The 16958-nt window shown below is 33.6% G+C and overlaps 2 protein-coding genes across 4 annotated transcripts; one reads left to right on the plus strand and one right to left on the minus strand.

Moving 5' to 3' along the window:
• Nucleotides 1–1376: 1376 nt before the first annotated feature.
• LOC118030755 (aminopeptidase M1) lies at nt 1377–6958 on the plus strand. The gene is made up of 19 exons (XM_035034988.2): nt 1377–1661; nt 1746–1891; nt 1963–2065; nt 2146–2332; nt 2418–2511; nt 2923–3076; nt 3184–3288; nt 3371–3487; nt 3562–3675; nt 3975–4157; nt 4286–4571; nt 4650–4771; nt 4855–4952; nt 5395–5572; nt 5656–5770; nt 5853–5920; nt 6021–6095; nt 6344–6421; nt 6555–6958. The coding sequence occupies exons 1-19, from the start codon at nt 1452–1454 to the stop codon at nt 6738–6740; spliced, it is 2619 nt and encodes an 872-aa protein (XP_034890879.1). The 5' UTR covers nt 1377–1451; the 3' UTR covers nt 6741–6958.
• Nucleotides 6959–7254: 296 nt separating this feature from the next.
• Nucleotides 7255–11410, minus strand: LOC118030756 (protein phosphatase 2C 50). 3 transcript variants are annotated; one of them, XM_035034990.2, is made up of 5 exons: nt 11103–11410; nt 9337–10617; nt 8906–9223; nt 8691–8796; nt 7255–8011 (listed from the first exon to the last, which is right to left on the minus strand). In XM_035034990.2, the coding sequence occupies exons 2-5, from the start codon at nt 10222–10224 to the stop codon at nt 7677–7679; spliced, it is 1647 nt and encodes a 548-aa protein (XP_034890881.1). In that variant the 5' UTR covers nt 10225–10617; nt 11103–11410; the 3' UTR covers nt 7255–7676. The 3 variants fall into 3 exon arrangements, with proteins under 3 accessions (XP_034890881.1, XP_034890880.1, XP_034890883.1); XM_035034989.2 differs by having other exon boundaries at nt 11098–11410; XM_035034992.2 differs by having other exon boundaries at nt 10838–11410.
• Between the last annotated feature and the right edge of the window lie 5548 nt (nt 11411–16958).

A 16958-nucleotide genomic window follows, 5' to 3' on the forward strand; every position in this document is an offset into this window, starting at 1 on the left:
ATAATAAAAAAATTGATATAAGCCACAGGAGTTAATGCATGCTAAGATTTCAATATAAATTATATAGAGTGATACATGCTGATGATGTGTTTAAAAAATAAAAAATAAATAAAAACATCATATTCAAAATAAAATTTAAAAAAGAAATTCATGCATTTTCTTATATATATTTTTCAATCTTTAAATACAAGACAAGTAGTTTATTTATAGAAAAAAAAAATAAAAACATTAAAAAATACTAGCAGATCCAAGTATTATGGAAAACCAAAAGATTAGACTCAAAATTCATGAAGTCTAAAAAATTTAAATGGTTATTCAATACATGTAATTATAGATTTTATAACATATATAACTTATTTATTTATTTATCTCAAAATAATTATTCGATTAAAACACAATACTATATATTTTCGCTTACAGTACTTTTAATGAAACCTCGATATATAAGATCTCTATAATTGGAATCCTAAATTAAATAATAAAAAAAAAACAATTAATTGGTCATCTATATATGAATTTGGTAATTGTGATAAAAATAGATTTTAAAAATAGATTTAACCAGAAAAACAAATCATCTTTATTTTGTTTTATCTCTGAGCCTACTCAACCAATCATTCTCGCCTAAGAAGTGTTTGGCACAAATTGAGTTCGGTTTGTACTTTTTAGATCGTTTTGATGTGCTGATCTCAAAAATGAAAAAAATGTTATACCATAAAATAATAATATATAAAATAGATATTTAAGAATCTAGTAGTTATTGTTTTTTTGAAGTATATTTTTGTTTAAAATTATATTAAAATAATATTATTTATTTTTTTAAAAAAAATATTTTTAATAGCAATATATCAAAACAAATAAAAAATATTAAAAAACATTAAGTAAAAAAATCCAAAATTCTGTGTGAATGTAATTTCAAATGACCCTTAAAAGTGGGTTTGTTTTTTTTATTTAAAAAGTGCTTAAAATTTATGAATTTATTTTATATTTAAATTATTTTTATGATTTTGAATGGTTAATATATTGATAAGAAAAATAAATTTTTAAAAATAAAAAATATATAATTTTAATATATTTTAAATAAAAAATACTTTTAAAAAATATCAAAATTCCAAAACATCGTAATCTAAAAAAACAAGGTTGTATTTAGTACTAATGCTTTCGATAATATAGATTATGTTTGGGAACGCGGTTCAACCGCGTTTCCAAAAATTTTATTTTTTTTATTAAAATTAAATATAATATGTATTTTTTATATCATTTTAATATACTAATATCAAAATAAATTTTTAAAAACTAAAAAAAAATATTATTAACATACATTACCACACTCTCAATCACGCTTATAAATTCCCACCCTTCCGCCGGTTAACCTCACCACTCATCTCACACGCTAACTCTCTATCTCTCTCTCTCTCTCTCTCTCTCTCAAACCCAAACATACAAACAGAAAAATGGATCAGTTCAAAGGACAGGCACGCCTCCCAAAATTCGCCATCCCTAAACGCTACGACATCCGCCTCAAACCCGATTTAACCGCCTGCACTTTCGCTGGCTCCGTCGCGATCGATCTCGATATCGTTGAAAACACCAACTTCATCGTCCTCAACGCTGCTGACCTCTCCATCAACTCTGCTTCCGTCTCCTACTCCTCCTCCTCCAAGGTAACCGACGTCATCCGATGTCGTTTTTTATAAATAATAATATTAATGCGATTGTTAATTAATCAATTAAAACAATTAAAGCAGGTTTTGCAACCATTGAAAGTTGACTTGGTTGAAGCAGATGAGATATTGGTGTTGGAATTTGCGGAAACGCTTCCGATTGGGATTGGAGTTCTTGACATTGTATTTGATGGTGTTTTGAATGACAAAATGAAAGGTTTTTACAGAAGGTAAAAAAAAGGTTAATAAATCGTAAGTTTTTTTTAGTTATGTTATGATTTTTTGTTCTGGTTGCGTTTAGTACTTATGAGATTAATGGAGAGAAGAAGAACATGGCCGTCACGCAGTTTGAGCCTGCTGATGCTAGAAGATGTTTTCCGTGTTGGGATGAGCCTGCTTGCAAGGTCTGTCAATTTAAAACCCAAAAAATGGAGTGAGTGTGTTATTTTTTCTTTATTAATGGTTGTTTGCTGGTGTTTTGTAGGCTACATTCAAGATCACATTGGAAGTGCCAGCTGAACTTGTGGCTCTTTCTAATATGCCGATTATCGAGGAGAAAGTGAATGGAGATTTGAAGACGGTTTCATATCAAGAAACGCCTATCATGTCTACTTATTTGGTTGCAATTGTCGTTGGCCTGTTTGATTATGTGGAAGATCATACATCTGATGGTGCTGTTTTTCTCTGATTTGAATTGATTTTTATGATTGTTAATGTTTCTGTTTTGATGATGGGATGTTATAAAAATTTTCACAGGGGTGAAAGTTCGTGTATATTGTCAAGTTGGGAAAACAAAACAAGGGAACTTTGCATTGCATGTTGCTGTGAAGACGCTTGAGTTATTTAAAGGGTATGTTTTACCCTCATTAGTAACCTTTTCAATTAATTGATCATTAGCCGTGTATGGCAGTCCAGTAGAGTGATTAGATTCAAGTTACGGGGGTAAAGAAGTGACGGGGTAGTCTAAATAGGTGTGGGGCCAGCGAGGTAAGATTGCAATAGCTCACTGAAAATTCGATTCTAAACAGAATTGGATGGATAAGAAAGGAAATCACTAACGTTCATGCTTCTACTAGTTTGAAACTATGTCTTAGCCGATTTGTTTTGACCACTAGCTGTAGGTGTCTGCTGTCAACAGAGGGATACAGATCAATAGTAACGAAAAACTATACTACCTATGGCATAAAGTTCTTGCCCTATTTGTTGTTTATAGTGCTCTATTTGATTGTCAAAGCTAAACCAACTCTTCTGATTGGCACAGGTATTTTGCTGTGCCATACGCCCTTCCAAAGTTGGATATGATTGCAATCCCTGATTTTGCTGCTGGGGCAATGGAGAATTATGGATTAGTTACATACCGTGAAACAGCCTTGCTTTATGATGATCAGCATTCTGCTGCTGCCAACAAGCAGAGGGTAAGTCCATTAACTAAAATTGGTTTTGGATGTCAGACTTTTATTGACATAATGTATGATTGCTTTGGGTGAGACGTTTGATTATTTTCAATTTGGTTGTTGTCCAGGTTGCTACTGTTGTGGCACACGAGCTAGCACACCAGTGGTTTGGCAATCTTGTAACAATGGAGTGGTGGACACATTTATGGCTAAACGAGGGTTTTGCTACATGGGTATATTTCTTGCTCTATTCTTACACCAGTTGCAGCAGATGCTAGTTAATGCATCATGTATAAATGATTTGCATGTGTTCAGGTGAGCTATCTAGCTACTGATAGCTTGTTCCCAGATTGGAAAATATGGACCCAGTTTCTTGATGAATGTACGGAGGGTCTTAAGCTGGATGGCCTTGCAGAATCCCACCCAATTGAGGTAAATGGACTTTTTTTTTCCACACCATCACTTCATTCTAGCATTTCTTATCTCAATCAAAATTTTGTCTACAGGTGGACATAAATCATGCTTCTGAGATTGATGAAATTTTTGATGCAATAAGCTACAGAAAGGGCGCGTCTGTTATCCGGATGCTACAAAGCTATCTTGGTGCCGAGAGCTTTCAGGTTCATATTTTGATATGACATAATTCAAGATTTATCTTTACCATTGAAGCAGCCTTTTATATCTTTGTTCTTGTATCTATTTTCATCTATATAACAGAGACATAGAGAAGCATAGCATGTGTTGCTCATTTGATAAATGTTTGTCATAACATGCCTCTTGATCCTTTTTAGTCAACCTTTTTATTTTCAATTACTGTAGCTTATTGTTGTTGGAGTAATGCATATGCATGCTCGCACTTGCATATGTTATAGGTGAACATGATTTAATTAATTAATTATGCCCTGTCTATATAAATCAGAGGTCACTTGCTTCATACATAAAAAAGCATGCGTACTCAAATGCAAAGACAGAAGACTTATGGGCTGCTCTTGAGGAGGGATCTGGTGAACCTGTGAACAAGCTAATGAATTCATGGACGAGGCAGCAAGGATATCCAGTTGTATCTGTCAAACTCAAGGATCAGAAATTGGAATTTGAACAGGTTTTCTTTTCTGATTTTCAACACATTTATTTTATTGTTCTCTCTTTTAAAGCTTGAATTTACTTCAATTCAAATGTTTTGTCTTCTAGAAGACTCATTCTCTAACAAGCAAATGTAACAATTGGCAGTCACAATTCCTGTCAAGTGGTGCCCCTGGAGATGGACAATGGATTGTCCCAATAACCTTATGCTGCTGTTCATACGATGCACGCAAGAGTTTCTTATTGCAAACAAAGTCAGAAACTAAAGATGTCAAGGAACTCCTGGGTTCCTGCCAGGTGGGGAGTGGAAGTTCTTGGATTAAAGTTAATGTGGAACAGACAGGTTTCTATAGGGTTAAGTATGATGAGGAGCTCAGAGCTAGACTTGGATGTGCTATAGAGAAGAAGAACCTCACTGAAACAGACAGATTTGGTAATTTGGATTACTACTTGCTTCTCATTGACAAGTGAAGAAAAAGAGAAAAATAACTCCCAGTTATTCTTTTAACAGGCATTTTGGATGATTCATTTGCCCTTTGTATGGCTCGTCAGCAATCTTTGACCTCTTTGCTTACACTGATGGGTGCTTACAGAGAGGAACTTGAGTATATTGTGCTATCTAACTTGATTAATGTAATTTTTACCTCAACATATATCTTTCATCTCAATTATTTCAATACTTTATTAGTCCTGATCAAGATCCCTTCTCTTCACAGATAAGTTCTAAAGTTGGAAGGATTGCAGCAGATGCAACCCCTGATCTAAAGGATGACATTAACCAATTTTTTATCAATCTTCTCCAGTTTTCTGCAGAGTAAGTTTTACCGACTAGAAATTATAGCATGTACACCCTATCAACTGGAACATGTATTTGCAATAAGTGGCGCCCAAGCAAAATGTGGATCCAAGATCATGCTCACCATACTCATTAAAACATCAAATCTGCACTTTTAAGGTTCTTGTGAAGTATTGTGAATAAAAACATAACTAAAAAGATTCAAAGTCACTTCCCATAATCTGCAAGAAAATAGGTACAGAAGCTTGTATAAGACTACCAAGAGGTTTGGTTCTGGAGGGATTCTCCAACACATAGGGAACAAAATTTCAAGCTATATAAATACATATGTCAAGCAAAATATGTATGTGTGTGTGTATGGGTCTAAATATCTAGCATTATCAATTCCAGAAGCATAATTTTTCGTTAATTCTTATGCTTTTAGCTCCCATTTTTTCCAATGTTCAATTTGTCTTTGCAGGAAGCTTGGTTGGGACCCTAAGCAAGGCGAAAGCCATTTGGATGCAATGATAAGAGGAGAAGTTTTGACTGCCCTTGCTTATTTTCGACATGATCTGACACTGGATGAAGCAAGTAGGCGCTTTCATGCATTTTTAGAGGACAGAAATACGCCACTCCTCCCACCTGATATAAGAAAGGTTTGTAAGCTTTTTGCAGTTTATTATTAAATTCAAGTGTTCCTCCATTTATAGTGCCTAATGGCCAATGACTATGGTTGCAGGCAGCATATGTGGCTGTAATGCAGAGAGTCAGCACTTCAAACAGATCAGATTATGATTCTCTTCTACAGGTTTATAGAGAGACTGATCTAAGCCAGGAGAAAACGCGCATTCTGGGTATTTACTGTCTTTTGCTAAAGTAATGCTTGATATATGAACGATTAAATTTCTGGTAAATTTATGTTTTAATGCTTTGCAGGTTCAATAGCATCTTGTCCAGATCCAAACATAATTCTTGAAGCTCTCAACTTTTTGTTGACATCAGAGGTTTTTTTTTTTTTTTTTGAACAATTATTGAGGTCAGCATTTCACATCTAGAAGTAAAATCTCTTGAAGCTTAACGGGTGCATTTTTTTTATTTATATAGGTTCGTAGTCAAGATGCTGTTTTTGGACTTGCTGTTAGCAAGGAAGGACGTGAAACAGCTTGGGCTTGGCTGAAGGTAATACCTACTAAGCTAGTCATTCTAGAAGCATCGGGAAGCTTTATGGTAAAGTTGTTTGGTGAGCATGAACATCTGCAACATTGGGTAGTTCCAAGACACCGCACACGAGTTGTTCACAGAATTACCATCTTGCAACTCTTACTTGGAAGAACAATACGAAACCTGCTTTTCATCTAATTGGTTTTGTTTCCTCTTATTCCTTTTTTAAAAAATAAAATAAAATTTGTTATATTATTTGTACGCAGGATAAATGGGATCACATTTCAAAAACTTGGGGCTCAGGATTTTTATTAGCTCGCTTTGTCAACATGATTGTCTCACCGGTTCGCCCCCTCTCTCTCATACTATTGATTTCTCTAGCTTTATTTTCTTTTGGTTTTTTCTAGTGTAAATATTTTATATCTGGACAATAATTTTTCTGAAATTATGTTCTTATGCTGTTCCCTCCTTCTACAGTTTGCTTCATTTGAGAAGGCCAAGGAGGTAGAGGAGTTCTTTGCAAGCCGCACGAAGCCTGCCATTTCTAGAACCTTGAAGCAGAGCATTGAGCGGGTGCACATCAATGCAAATTGGGTTCAAAGCATCCAGAAGGAGACAAACCTTGGCGAGGTGGTGAAAGAATTGGTTTTCAGGAAATACTAGGGATGAATTCCCCATGCTTGCGTCTTGGCTTTATGTTTCGAGGAAGAAAAATAATGGACTGTGTGTCAAAATAAGAACTTGGTATTGAAAAATAAGCCTGTAAAGAGACTTCATCAACTACTTGATATATTTGATCATTACCAACGAAGTAGTCGGCAGTGTATCATCAAACTTGCAAATCACAGGTTCACAGAAACGAAGGTGCTGTATTTTTTTTATCTGAATTTGTTTGGTACTTGGACATCGAGAACTCATTAACTGAAACCTGACAACATGGCTGGCCGGCATGCATCCCACCTCCAAGCTACTAACATGTTGTCGATTCATTTGGGTACAAGATGACTGAAAAAGAGAGAAGCATCAAGCTGCTGAGCTGCCCTAACCCACTGCCAATGACCTGAAACTTCTGTGTCGCCCAATTTACACGCATTCCTTGCCTTCAACCAGAGCCTTCTATGCTATTTTTGCTTCAGTAGAACTAATTAGGATGATCATAAATTCCATAATAGCTAGGTGAAAAAACTCCAGAAAGTGAGATGACGGGCATCATCAAAACCGGCAACTACCTCCAAAGTTTATCTAATTCCTTTATAAGAAGCTCAACATGCTTAAAATAAGAGGAAGTTAATACCTCACAGAGCAATTTGTTTTCTTTTCCAACTCGGAGGCATAACAAATACACTTGCCCATAATGTCATAAGAAGGAACCGTTGCGATCTCCTATCCTACAACAAGCAGCTGAGATTTACATAGCCAGAACTAGCCAGTAGATGGCAACTCTTCAGTTTAAAGAAGAGGTCTAGGACGCTGCGAGTTCTACAGATACATACAGGCATCTAATTCCATTTAGCAATAAAGCCCAAGTGAAAAACAGACGGGCAACACTATATCGTACCAGATGAGAAGTGTACAAAATGAGCTGCCAAAAGAATACTGTCATGTTTTGGTTTTGAACTTCCTTTGCGCTTTCAGATCCACCACGATTACAGTGATGTTATCCTTGCTTCCTTTTTGAAGGGCACGGTTTGAGAGGAACTCAGCTGCTGCTTGAGCTGCAGGATCAATTCCCTCGCTCCTTGAGGAGGAGAGCGCAACGCCATTCTTCTTGTGCCAGACAAGTATTCGTTTGCGTGCCAGATCACATGCTTCTTCATTTGACATGACATCCCACAAACCATCACTTGCCAGAATGAGACATTCATCTTCTTTTGCCCTGGGAATAAACATAACTTCGGGTTCTGGAATAATCCATGGTTTCAAATATCTATCACCTGCAATCCAAAAGCAAGAATGATTCATAACGTTTTAGGCTATATGATCCATTTATTTTCATAAAGAGAGACTAACAAATTTATATGCCCATAATCATCAAGTCCTTGAACTGGCCAAAAAACACCTCAACATCAAAGAACTCGCTATCCAAGAAAATAAACAAAGTAGGAAAAAGAGAAATTTAACATGTAAAAATTATTAGCAGGCATTGATGGATCACTTGCTTATCCTAGCATTACAAATACCATGTATTTCTATTTACTTGTCTTTGATGACATGGACAAGGAAATTCTTTCAGACTTGGACATATTCTCCAGAGGTTCCAACACCTAAAATTAATCCAGGAATATTTGTTTCTGATCACCAAGAATGTCCAAGCATCTCATTGATAGTAAGTACGAACTTGCCATGTCTCTTATGATTATGAACATGCATCCCCTAAATTGTTACCAGAGACAATCAACGATGAGGGAAAAGACAGCTATGGTCGAATAGTCATTGGATGCCATGGAGTCCTTTTTGAAAGTGAATGTGGTCATTTTATGCTTGCCTTCAAAATTAGCCATTTGGAGCACAATACTAACTTAGATGCAAAAGAAACCAGATAAGGATATTGCTGACAGATGCCATGGCTTAATTAGAGAAGAAACAGAAAAAATTCAGGGTAGAAAAACATACCAATGGACCTTGACATTGCTAGAACACCAAAGACACGATGCCCATTCCACTGTATGACCTTGCCTCCAGCTGCTTCTATCCTTGCATACTCATCTTCTCGGTTTGGCTAAGATTAGATTTAGCAAGAGAATCAAATGAACAAGAAACAGCTTTCCTGTCTATTACTACCATTAAAACTTAAAATATCCTAGCTTACAGTTGTAAAAGGCTCTTACTTTATGATCCACTGATAATGCCATTGGTTCTTTCCCGCGACAAAGAACCGCTCGTGAGTCTCCACAGTTTGCTACTATGATGTGGGATGAACAAATAATGGCCACAACAGCAGTAGAACCAACAGTTTCTGGGGCAACTGGTTCGGCACCAGCCTTTCCTCCGACTTCAGCATCAACCTTGAGAAAACAATTGGTGAAAGCATTTTTCCACTGCTCCTGGCAACTATCCTTAATACTTCCATCACTCAGGCCATTCTTAACAAATTCTATCTCCTCGGACAAAGCCGAATGGATACGATCATGACAATAATTTGCCACCTAAACAAAGAAAGCCACCAGAAAGTAAACTAATCACTTCTAGAAAGGAAGCAACAACATGATTTAAAAGTAGGAAGAAAATCAACGCAGCATAGAAAAAAAGGATAAGTTACTTGCGAGCCTCCATGACCATCATAAACTCCAAAGAAATGAGCAGTCTGGTGAGGCAAATACTTGCTCATTCCATCAAGTAATCGGTCGCCAATCAGCATTTGAATAGGAAATTTTAATAAATAAGGCACAGTAGCAACTGCATCTTCCATCTCCGGTCTCCTTCCACAAACAGATGTAAATCCCCAAAGGGGTACATAGTCCACTTCAAAAACACTTCTTGAGACTGTTCCACTGGTCCCTCTTTCCAGAGTCAACTGAAGAACCACAGAAGATGTCTTTGCATCAGATCCATCCCCAGCCTCTTCCTCAACACTTCCTGCCACCGAAGGGGGATCGCTCACAACAGTGTCAACGTTTGAATCCCCCAAATCTGCTGTCTTGGCAGCAATATCAACACCACCAATGCTCTTTTTAATTTCTACAGAACTCAGTGTTCCTACCTCAGAGGTGGTCTCCAAACTCAAGAGATCCTCTCCACATAAGCTACTTGTCTCACTAGCCACTGAAAAAGAACAAGAACCATCAAGAATTGGATCACCCTCCAACGACAAAGAATCCTCTTCCTCACTTTCCCGTGTTATCCCATCATCGCCAACAACCCAATTTCTTTCAGTTTCAGAGATCATATCCAACAAAGGGGCTCCTCTTCCTCCCCTGTCCTCTTTTGAAGCTGGAGCCGCTGTATCTTTAACTTCATTGTCTAAATCACCACAATTACAATCCTTATCCCCAGCAGTAGGAACCTTAGTTACAGTATCAGATAATAAGCTAGCCGTGTCTGCCATTAAAATTCTTGTGATATCCATTTGGGTATCTATGGATGGACTTTCACAGGCTGAATTACCTACTCTAAATGGCACTGCAACCGCCGGATACATCTCCTCCATCAAAATCACTATCTGGGCAGTACAAAAAGTTACCCTCTAACCCCTCCAAGATCACACAGCCTGTCATTATTCAACTAAAATTAACAACCCTTCACTTATCAAGAATGATTTTGGAATGTGAGCAAGAGGTTTTGACAGACCATTTTCCATGCCTTTGAGGAAAAGGTAAAACAAAGTTCAATACTTGAACTAAATCAGGAGGCAAATCCAGAGGATGCAAAGATATGGGTGGGTTAAAAGTTAATGAAAGTGAAATGGTTAAGTCAGATCTGGTCAACAGCAATGGATCCAAATTTCCTTTAGTGGAAATTAGAGACTCTAGGTAGATGGGCTAGACCTGTTAATGGCCTCATTAACTTCTTCTCTGGAGTCTTCTCTATCTACCACCATCAACTACAATGAGAGAGAAACAACCACGAAAGTAACTTTAAATCCACACACAGAAAAAGAACAAAATCTCAAAAAAAAGAAGAAAAATAGAGCGAGCAACTAAATTGGAAGCCAACCCCTTGTCTTTAAACACAAGAAAGAGAAATAAAAAAAGGTCATGAGAAAGAACCCAAGAAAACTGAAAGTCCCAATAATCACAAGAAAACCCTAAAAAAGATATTACCCTTTCTCACATCCCTGGATCTAAGGCAACCCATCTCAGCCTCTTGTAAATTAGCACTCTTTCTCTCTCTAATAATTGCAAAAATTAAATCTTGAAAGCAAGAAGGAAAGTGAAGGTACAAGGAAGAAAAAAACAAAGACACTACACTACGTAATTGTGTCAACTGTAAATGAGGCTTTCGCTTTTCACAACTTCTCTTCAGAACCAAGAACCATAAAAAGAGATCAAGAAACAAGATATGGAGAGTAGTGCTTGCTCACCTTACCATCTAAAAACTACTGTCAGCTAAAATAAAAGGACTTGGCTTGCTTGATTCTTTATCAAGCCCTTGGACATATCTCTATTTAATAATATCTGGGAGATGCTTAAGTCTTGGAAGCTGAAAGAGCAAGAAAGAGGGTGGAGACGAGATGGGAAATCAAGAAAAATAAAGTTAACAACAGAGAGAAATGGACAGGTGTCAAATCTTGAAGAGCATATTAAAGCATCTCCACCCGTCCAAAGCTCTCCTTTTCCTTTTTATCTCTCTAATCCAATCCATTTGTCAGCTTGTTTCTTCACTTTAATACATAGACATTCTTCCTTGCTGCCATTTAAATTTCTTTAATTGAACTGCAGAATCAAGTTTAAAGTTGAGATCATGATTAATGCTTTTTATCTTTTTGCGGAAAAGAGGAAATTGCCATGCTGTATTTTAAGATGATTTTGGCTTCCTTTTTACGTGAAGTGCAAGTGATAATCGACCGCTTCCTTCTACATTTGCTATCCCTTTTTCTCGGAAAAAATATCAATATGGTGTTTTTTTTCAAGTTTTTCGTATTAATACGTTGATACTAAAATTAAATATAAATTAAAAAAAATAAAAAATATTTCACATCCATGCTCCAAATGAACTGCTCGAGCTCATTCATGATACATGGCAATTTCAAGACCTTTATATTCTAAATCAATTCTCAAAATTCCAAAATAAATAAATAAATAAAATAATCAACAGACTACTTCTCGAGGTATCTTCTATCAGGAATTGAAATGAGGCGAGGTCATGAAGACATTAATGAGTTTTGTCAGCTTATGTGATGATTTTTTCACATAAAATAATACAGTATTGTAGCAACTCGTGAGCCTAGAGATGCTTGGATTTATAGGAAGCTTTCTTTTCCGGTTGTTTTTGTTTATTAGCATGGTTTTTTAAAAATATTGGTAATAGTACAGATTATATATGTGGAAGTTGAAAATCATGACTTTTAAATCTGTCACTTCCTGTAACACAACAATAAAAAATAAAATAAAATCGAATGCATATAAAAATAATAAGCAAAGAGGTCTGAAGAAGCTTCGAATGTAATATTATTAATTTAATAAAAAAATCAATAAAAAGATTTTAACTATACATTATAAAACATCATCAATAATAATTCGAGTGAACTACTTTTTTAAAGTTTTTTTGTTGTTTTATTTACGTGGAGTATTCAGGTCAGCTTGCTTATGTATCGACTAATCTTTATAGGTTCTGAAATTAATAACTACGTAAATTTCCAGTAACTATTAATATTAGCAACCACAGAGTTTAAACATGAGATTATAGGGGAAGCAAAACACTTAATCCCAAACTCTTATTATTGGTCCACCTATTAGATGTTTTTTTTTAAGATCTTTTTAATAATACTAGTAGTATTGTAATTAAAATTTCAATGTGTTTTTGATATTTTTATTATTATTTTTAACAATATCATAGTTGATTTTTGAAATTTTTACATTTCTAAATAGAAAAAAGAATTGTGTTGTTTCATTATTTAAAAAAAAAAGATTATGTTATTTGTTGACATTTTAAAAAAAAATGCTAATTCATCTCCCGTGACCGCTAATAATTTGACAACAAACAACCTTCAAATGTGACTTCTCTTGTGAATGTATTATTCCACCGCCTCAAGACAAAATATAATAATAATAATAATAATAAATAAAGCCTTCCGCGTTGCGCATTTTGCCGGGTCAATGCCATGTCTTATTCCTCTAATCTTACTTTTTAATAGATTTTTGTACAAACTTTTTGATCCCTTATTTTATTTTACTATAAGTTTCATCTAGGGTCCAATTTTGTTTATATATATATATATATATATATACATAGATGTTCCGGTTAGCTTGCATATATCTCAATTAATCTCACGAATTCCTAAATTTAACAACCATATAAATTTTAGTGGTCTTGAGGTTTGTGAAATTTAAACTTAGTAATCTCTAGAAAACAAATCTAAAATCTGAATAATTAAACTACATCTTTTAAAATTATTTTTTATATTTAATATCGTGTATCATTAATTTTTGTGTCGAGACATGGGAAAATTATGCATTAAAATCTAGCAAATAATTAAAAAAAAGGACCCAATTTTGATAATCAAAGAACCAAATTAAAATTATAGGAACAAAGGGTGTATACATTACCCAATGTTTTTAATTTAAATTCTAATTTTAAAAATATTCGAATCTTTTTTAATTAGAGGAAGAAACTTTATCGAGTAATGCTTGGTGTATAGAATTAAACAAGAACTTCATTTATATATTATAGTTTCATGCACCTGTAAGATGCTAGGAGAAACTTATTCCATACCCACATTTCTATCTTACCTTTACTAATTAAAAATTTAGTTTTGTATGTCTAAATCTATTGCATTCCATCGGTTCATCGAATGCATAAGGATATAATAATAATAATAATAATAATAATAATAAACGTCAAAAAAAAGCAGAGAGCTACGTCCTCTAAATAATATCAGGAAAGATTCTATCATTCAACAATCTTGGGAAGAAAAAGGAAGAGAATGAAATGAAAAGAAGGAGAAGGACGTGAATACAACAAATTATAATTAAAATTAAATAAAAAGTACTATAGCACTAAATAATGCAATGGTGAATTTGCTATTTCCAAATAAAATCCTTTGGTTGGTTAATATAAATTTTTTGAGTTTATTAATTATTATTAAATTGATTGGGGATAATTAGTTTTTTTACATAGTAAAATGATTAAATTACTCTAAAAAACAAGAAATATTTAACCAACACATGATTTATTAATTATTATTAAATTGATTGGGAATAACTAGTTTTTTCACGTAATAAAATGACTAAATTACTAGAAAAAACAAGGAATATCTAATCATTGTCCTAGTTTTTTTTTATTTCTACTTTTTAAAATCATAATAAGATAATTAAATTATCCTTACAAACAAGCATTCTTTAATTGATTTTTAAGGGGGTTTTTTTTTTGTATTTTCATTTTTTTTAGTTATAATCAAGTTGACGGGGGAAAATTTGATATTTTAATAAATATAAAATATAACTTAAAACCAAAAAATAATTGGTGTGTACAAAGTACGAGCTAGCGTGGATAGGAGACATTAATACTCTTCGAGCGATGCATACAGTGTTTCCTAGAAGCCAAACACCTCCTTCCATAATGATTTTAGAATTGTCTTGGCGGCTCCTCCATCATTAGACAACATAGCCACTAATTTTCAATTTAGTGTTGGTAACCTCTTTTTGTCTCTCTTTCCTTCTTAATTTTCGTGCATAACTCTATGTCCTTTTAAATTTTTTTTATTACTATTTATTTTATTTGAAATAATTTATAAATTTAAAATTTTGCTTTTCAGTTCCATCTTCATTCATCAATTCTTTCATCTGTCAAATTTATTTCTCATTTTCTCATTTTCTCATTGCTATTGTTTTATTTGAATAACTTTTAAAATTATTTTTTTTTTTTTTTACAATTTCATCATCTTTTAGTTTTTTTCCTATTAGATTTAATTATCATTATTTTGATTACCATGCTTTTACCCTGGAATTTTTTTAATTAATATTTTTCTTATGATTTCATCATTCAATAATATATTTGCTGAAAATTGAGTTGCTTGATTGAGTCTGAGTCTATGATTTCATGAGTTGTAAATTTCATCTTTTTTTTTTTGTTTCATCTTTCAGCATATATTTAATTGGATATTGGGCTCACTTATTTTTTTATTTGGTATCTATAGGATTTCTCACTAATTTTAAAAATAACTCAAGTTATCTTAGGTCTTTTTATTTGTCGTTCTTTATTAAATTTAGCTTTTTTTCATAATTTGTTTTTGAATTAAATTAAATTAATGGATTAAATAAAAGCATGAAATACAAACTTCATGATATTTTTTTTGTTTGCTTTTCAAGTGACAGCTTGTGCGACCTCTTTTAGTGTTGTCATTCAACCTTTTGTAATGATATTATAACCGTCTCGATGAGTTTTTTTTCTGATGGTGTGGTGGATTTCATGGCAGAGCGACGAATAAGTCTTCAACAAATTTTTTTTCTTTTATTTTCAAGTATGATATTAACAACTCATTTTTTATAGTTAATATTTGCCATGTTTTTGCTCACTTTATCTACCATCAATGCCTTTTTATTTAATCATATTATTAAATTAATTGGACTTATTAAACATTGTTATGTCAATGACTCGGGTTTTAAATTTTTCTTGTTTCTTTAAAAATATTAATGTTTATATTAAAAAAAAAATTGATTGACAAAAACATAGCGTGGGACACCAACCAATATCTATCTATTAGGTTAATTTAACATGCAATCGCTGACCTGCACTCTGAGTAAATTTTAACGGAGTTGATTTAGACTAGCTTAGATATTAATTAACCTGGATTTGAAAGACCAACAAGGTCAGATCAATTTTTAAAACCTTTTGAGTGTTATGATAGATGTACAACTCCATCATGAGTGTGACATAATCTTTGATTTGGTGCTTATCTTCACCTAAATTGATTAATCTAAGTTAATCATGTAAAGCAATATGTATCAAATTTGACCTACTTTTAGTCCTATAATCTTTTCTTTTCCTTGGTGGAGTTAGGGGAACCTAGCTGTACAAAACCCATTTTTCACATAAAATTTGGTAGACGTGTGTGAAATCAAGCTCGATTTTCTTGATTTCTTTAGTTAAGGGTCATATGATGACTTTTTTTTTTTTTTTTGAACATAACGAAGTGGACAATTGAGTTTGATTCAACAAAGAGGGCCGAAGGAGTAAACAGAACACGCACCAAATCCATGGAGATTGACCCCGCAGAGCAGTAGTGTGTCTCTTTGAGTGATTTTCCATGCATCAGTTTTCCACTCTCTATTTCCATTGTTTTGTGTGTGTGGATGTTACGCTACAATGACAGGACTTTTGTAGCGAGGAATGCAAAACATGTTTCTGATGAGGGAATTTGAATATGGTGAAGATATTCTGCGTTTTAGGTAGACGAGGGAAACCACCGAGAAACAGAACTAGCTTGTTCCTCCATGACTTGGGAGGCAAGTTCATGGTGACAGATGAAACGAAACATATTGTTTATTAATGTAATATAACTATAGGATACAACATTCTCGTGAATTTCTGCATTTATACGAGTGACCCATAAATACTGAAAATTCTCGAAACTTCTTCCATGCCTCATTTTATAGGAACCTCAAAATGACTCTATTTCATTATATTTTATCCATATTTCAATTCCATTTATTTAATATCCCCTTTCTTTGGTGTCATTAACATAAGATATGTTGTTTATAGTCTATTTGTTTCTATTTCTATATATATGAAAAGTTTCAAAATCATCATATAATAATCTAGAAATTGCAATAGAAAAGAAAATAAAGGAGGTTTGTGATGAATTTGAAATCTTTTATACTAGGTAATCTAGTATCCTTATGCATGAAGATAATTAATTTGGTTGTTGTGGTCGGATTCTATTATGGATTTCTGACCATATTTTCCATGGAACCCTCTTATCTCTTCCTTCTTCAAGCTTGGGTTATAGAAGAAGGAACTGAGAAGAAGGTATTAGCAACAACAAGTTTTATTACGAAGCAGCTCATGATATTCATATAGATTTATTATGCGCCTTTACATCTAACATTGGATAGACCTTACACAATGACTATTCCTAGCTTTACTGTACCTTTTGTTTTATTTTTTCTGGAATAATAACAGATACTTTTTTTATTACTACTACCAAAAATTCAATGCATAATCTTAGCTACGAGAAATGTATTTCATAGAAATTCATTGATATCTTCTTTTTATAAAGTAAAT

Source organism: Populus alba, chromosome 6, assembly GCF_005239225.2.
Source record: "Populus alba chromosome 6, ASM523922v2, whole genome shotgun sequence".
Lineage (NCBI taxonomy): Eukaryota > Viridiplantae > Streptophyta > Magnoliopsida > Malpighiales > Salicaceae > Populus > Populus alba.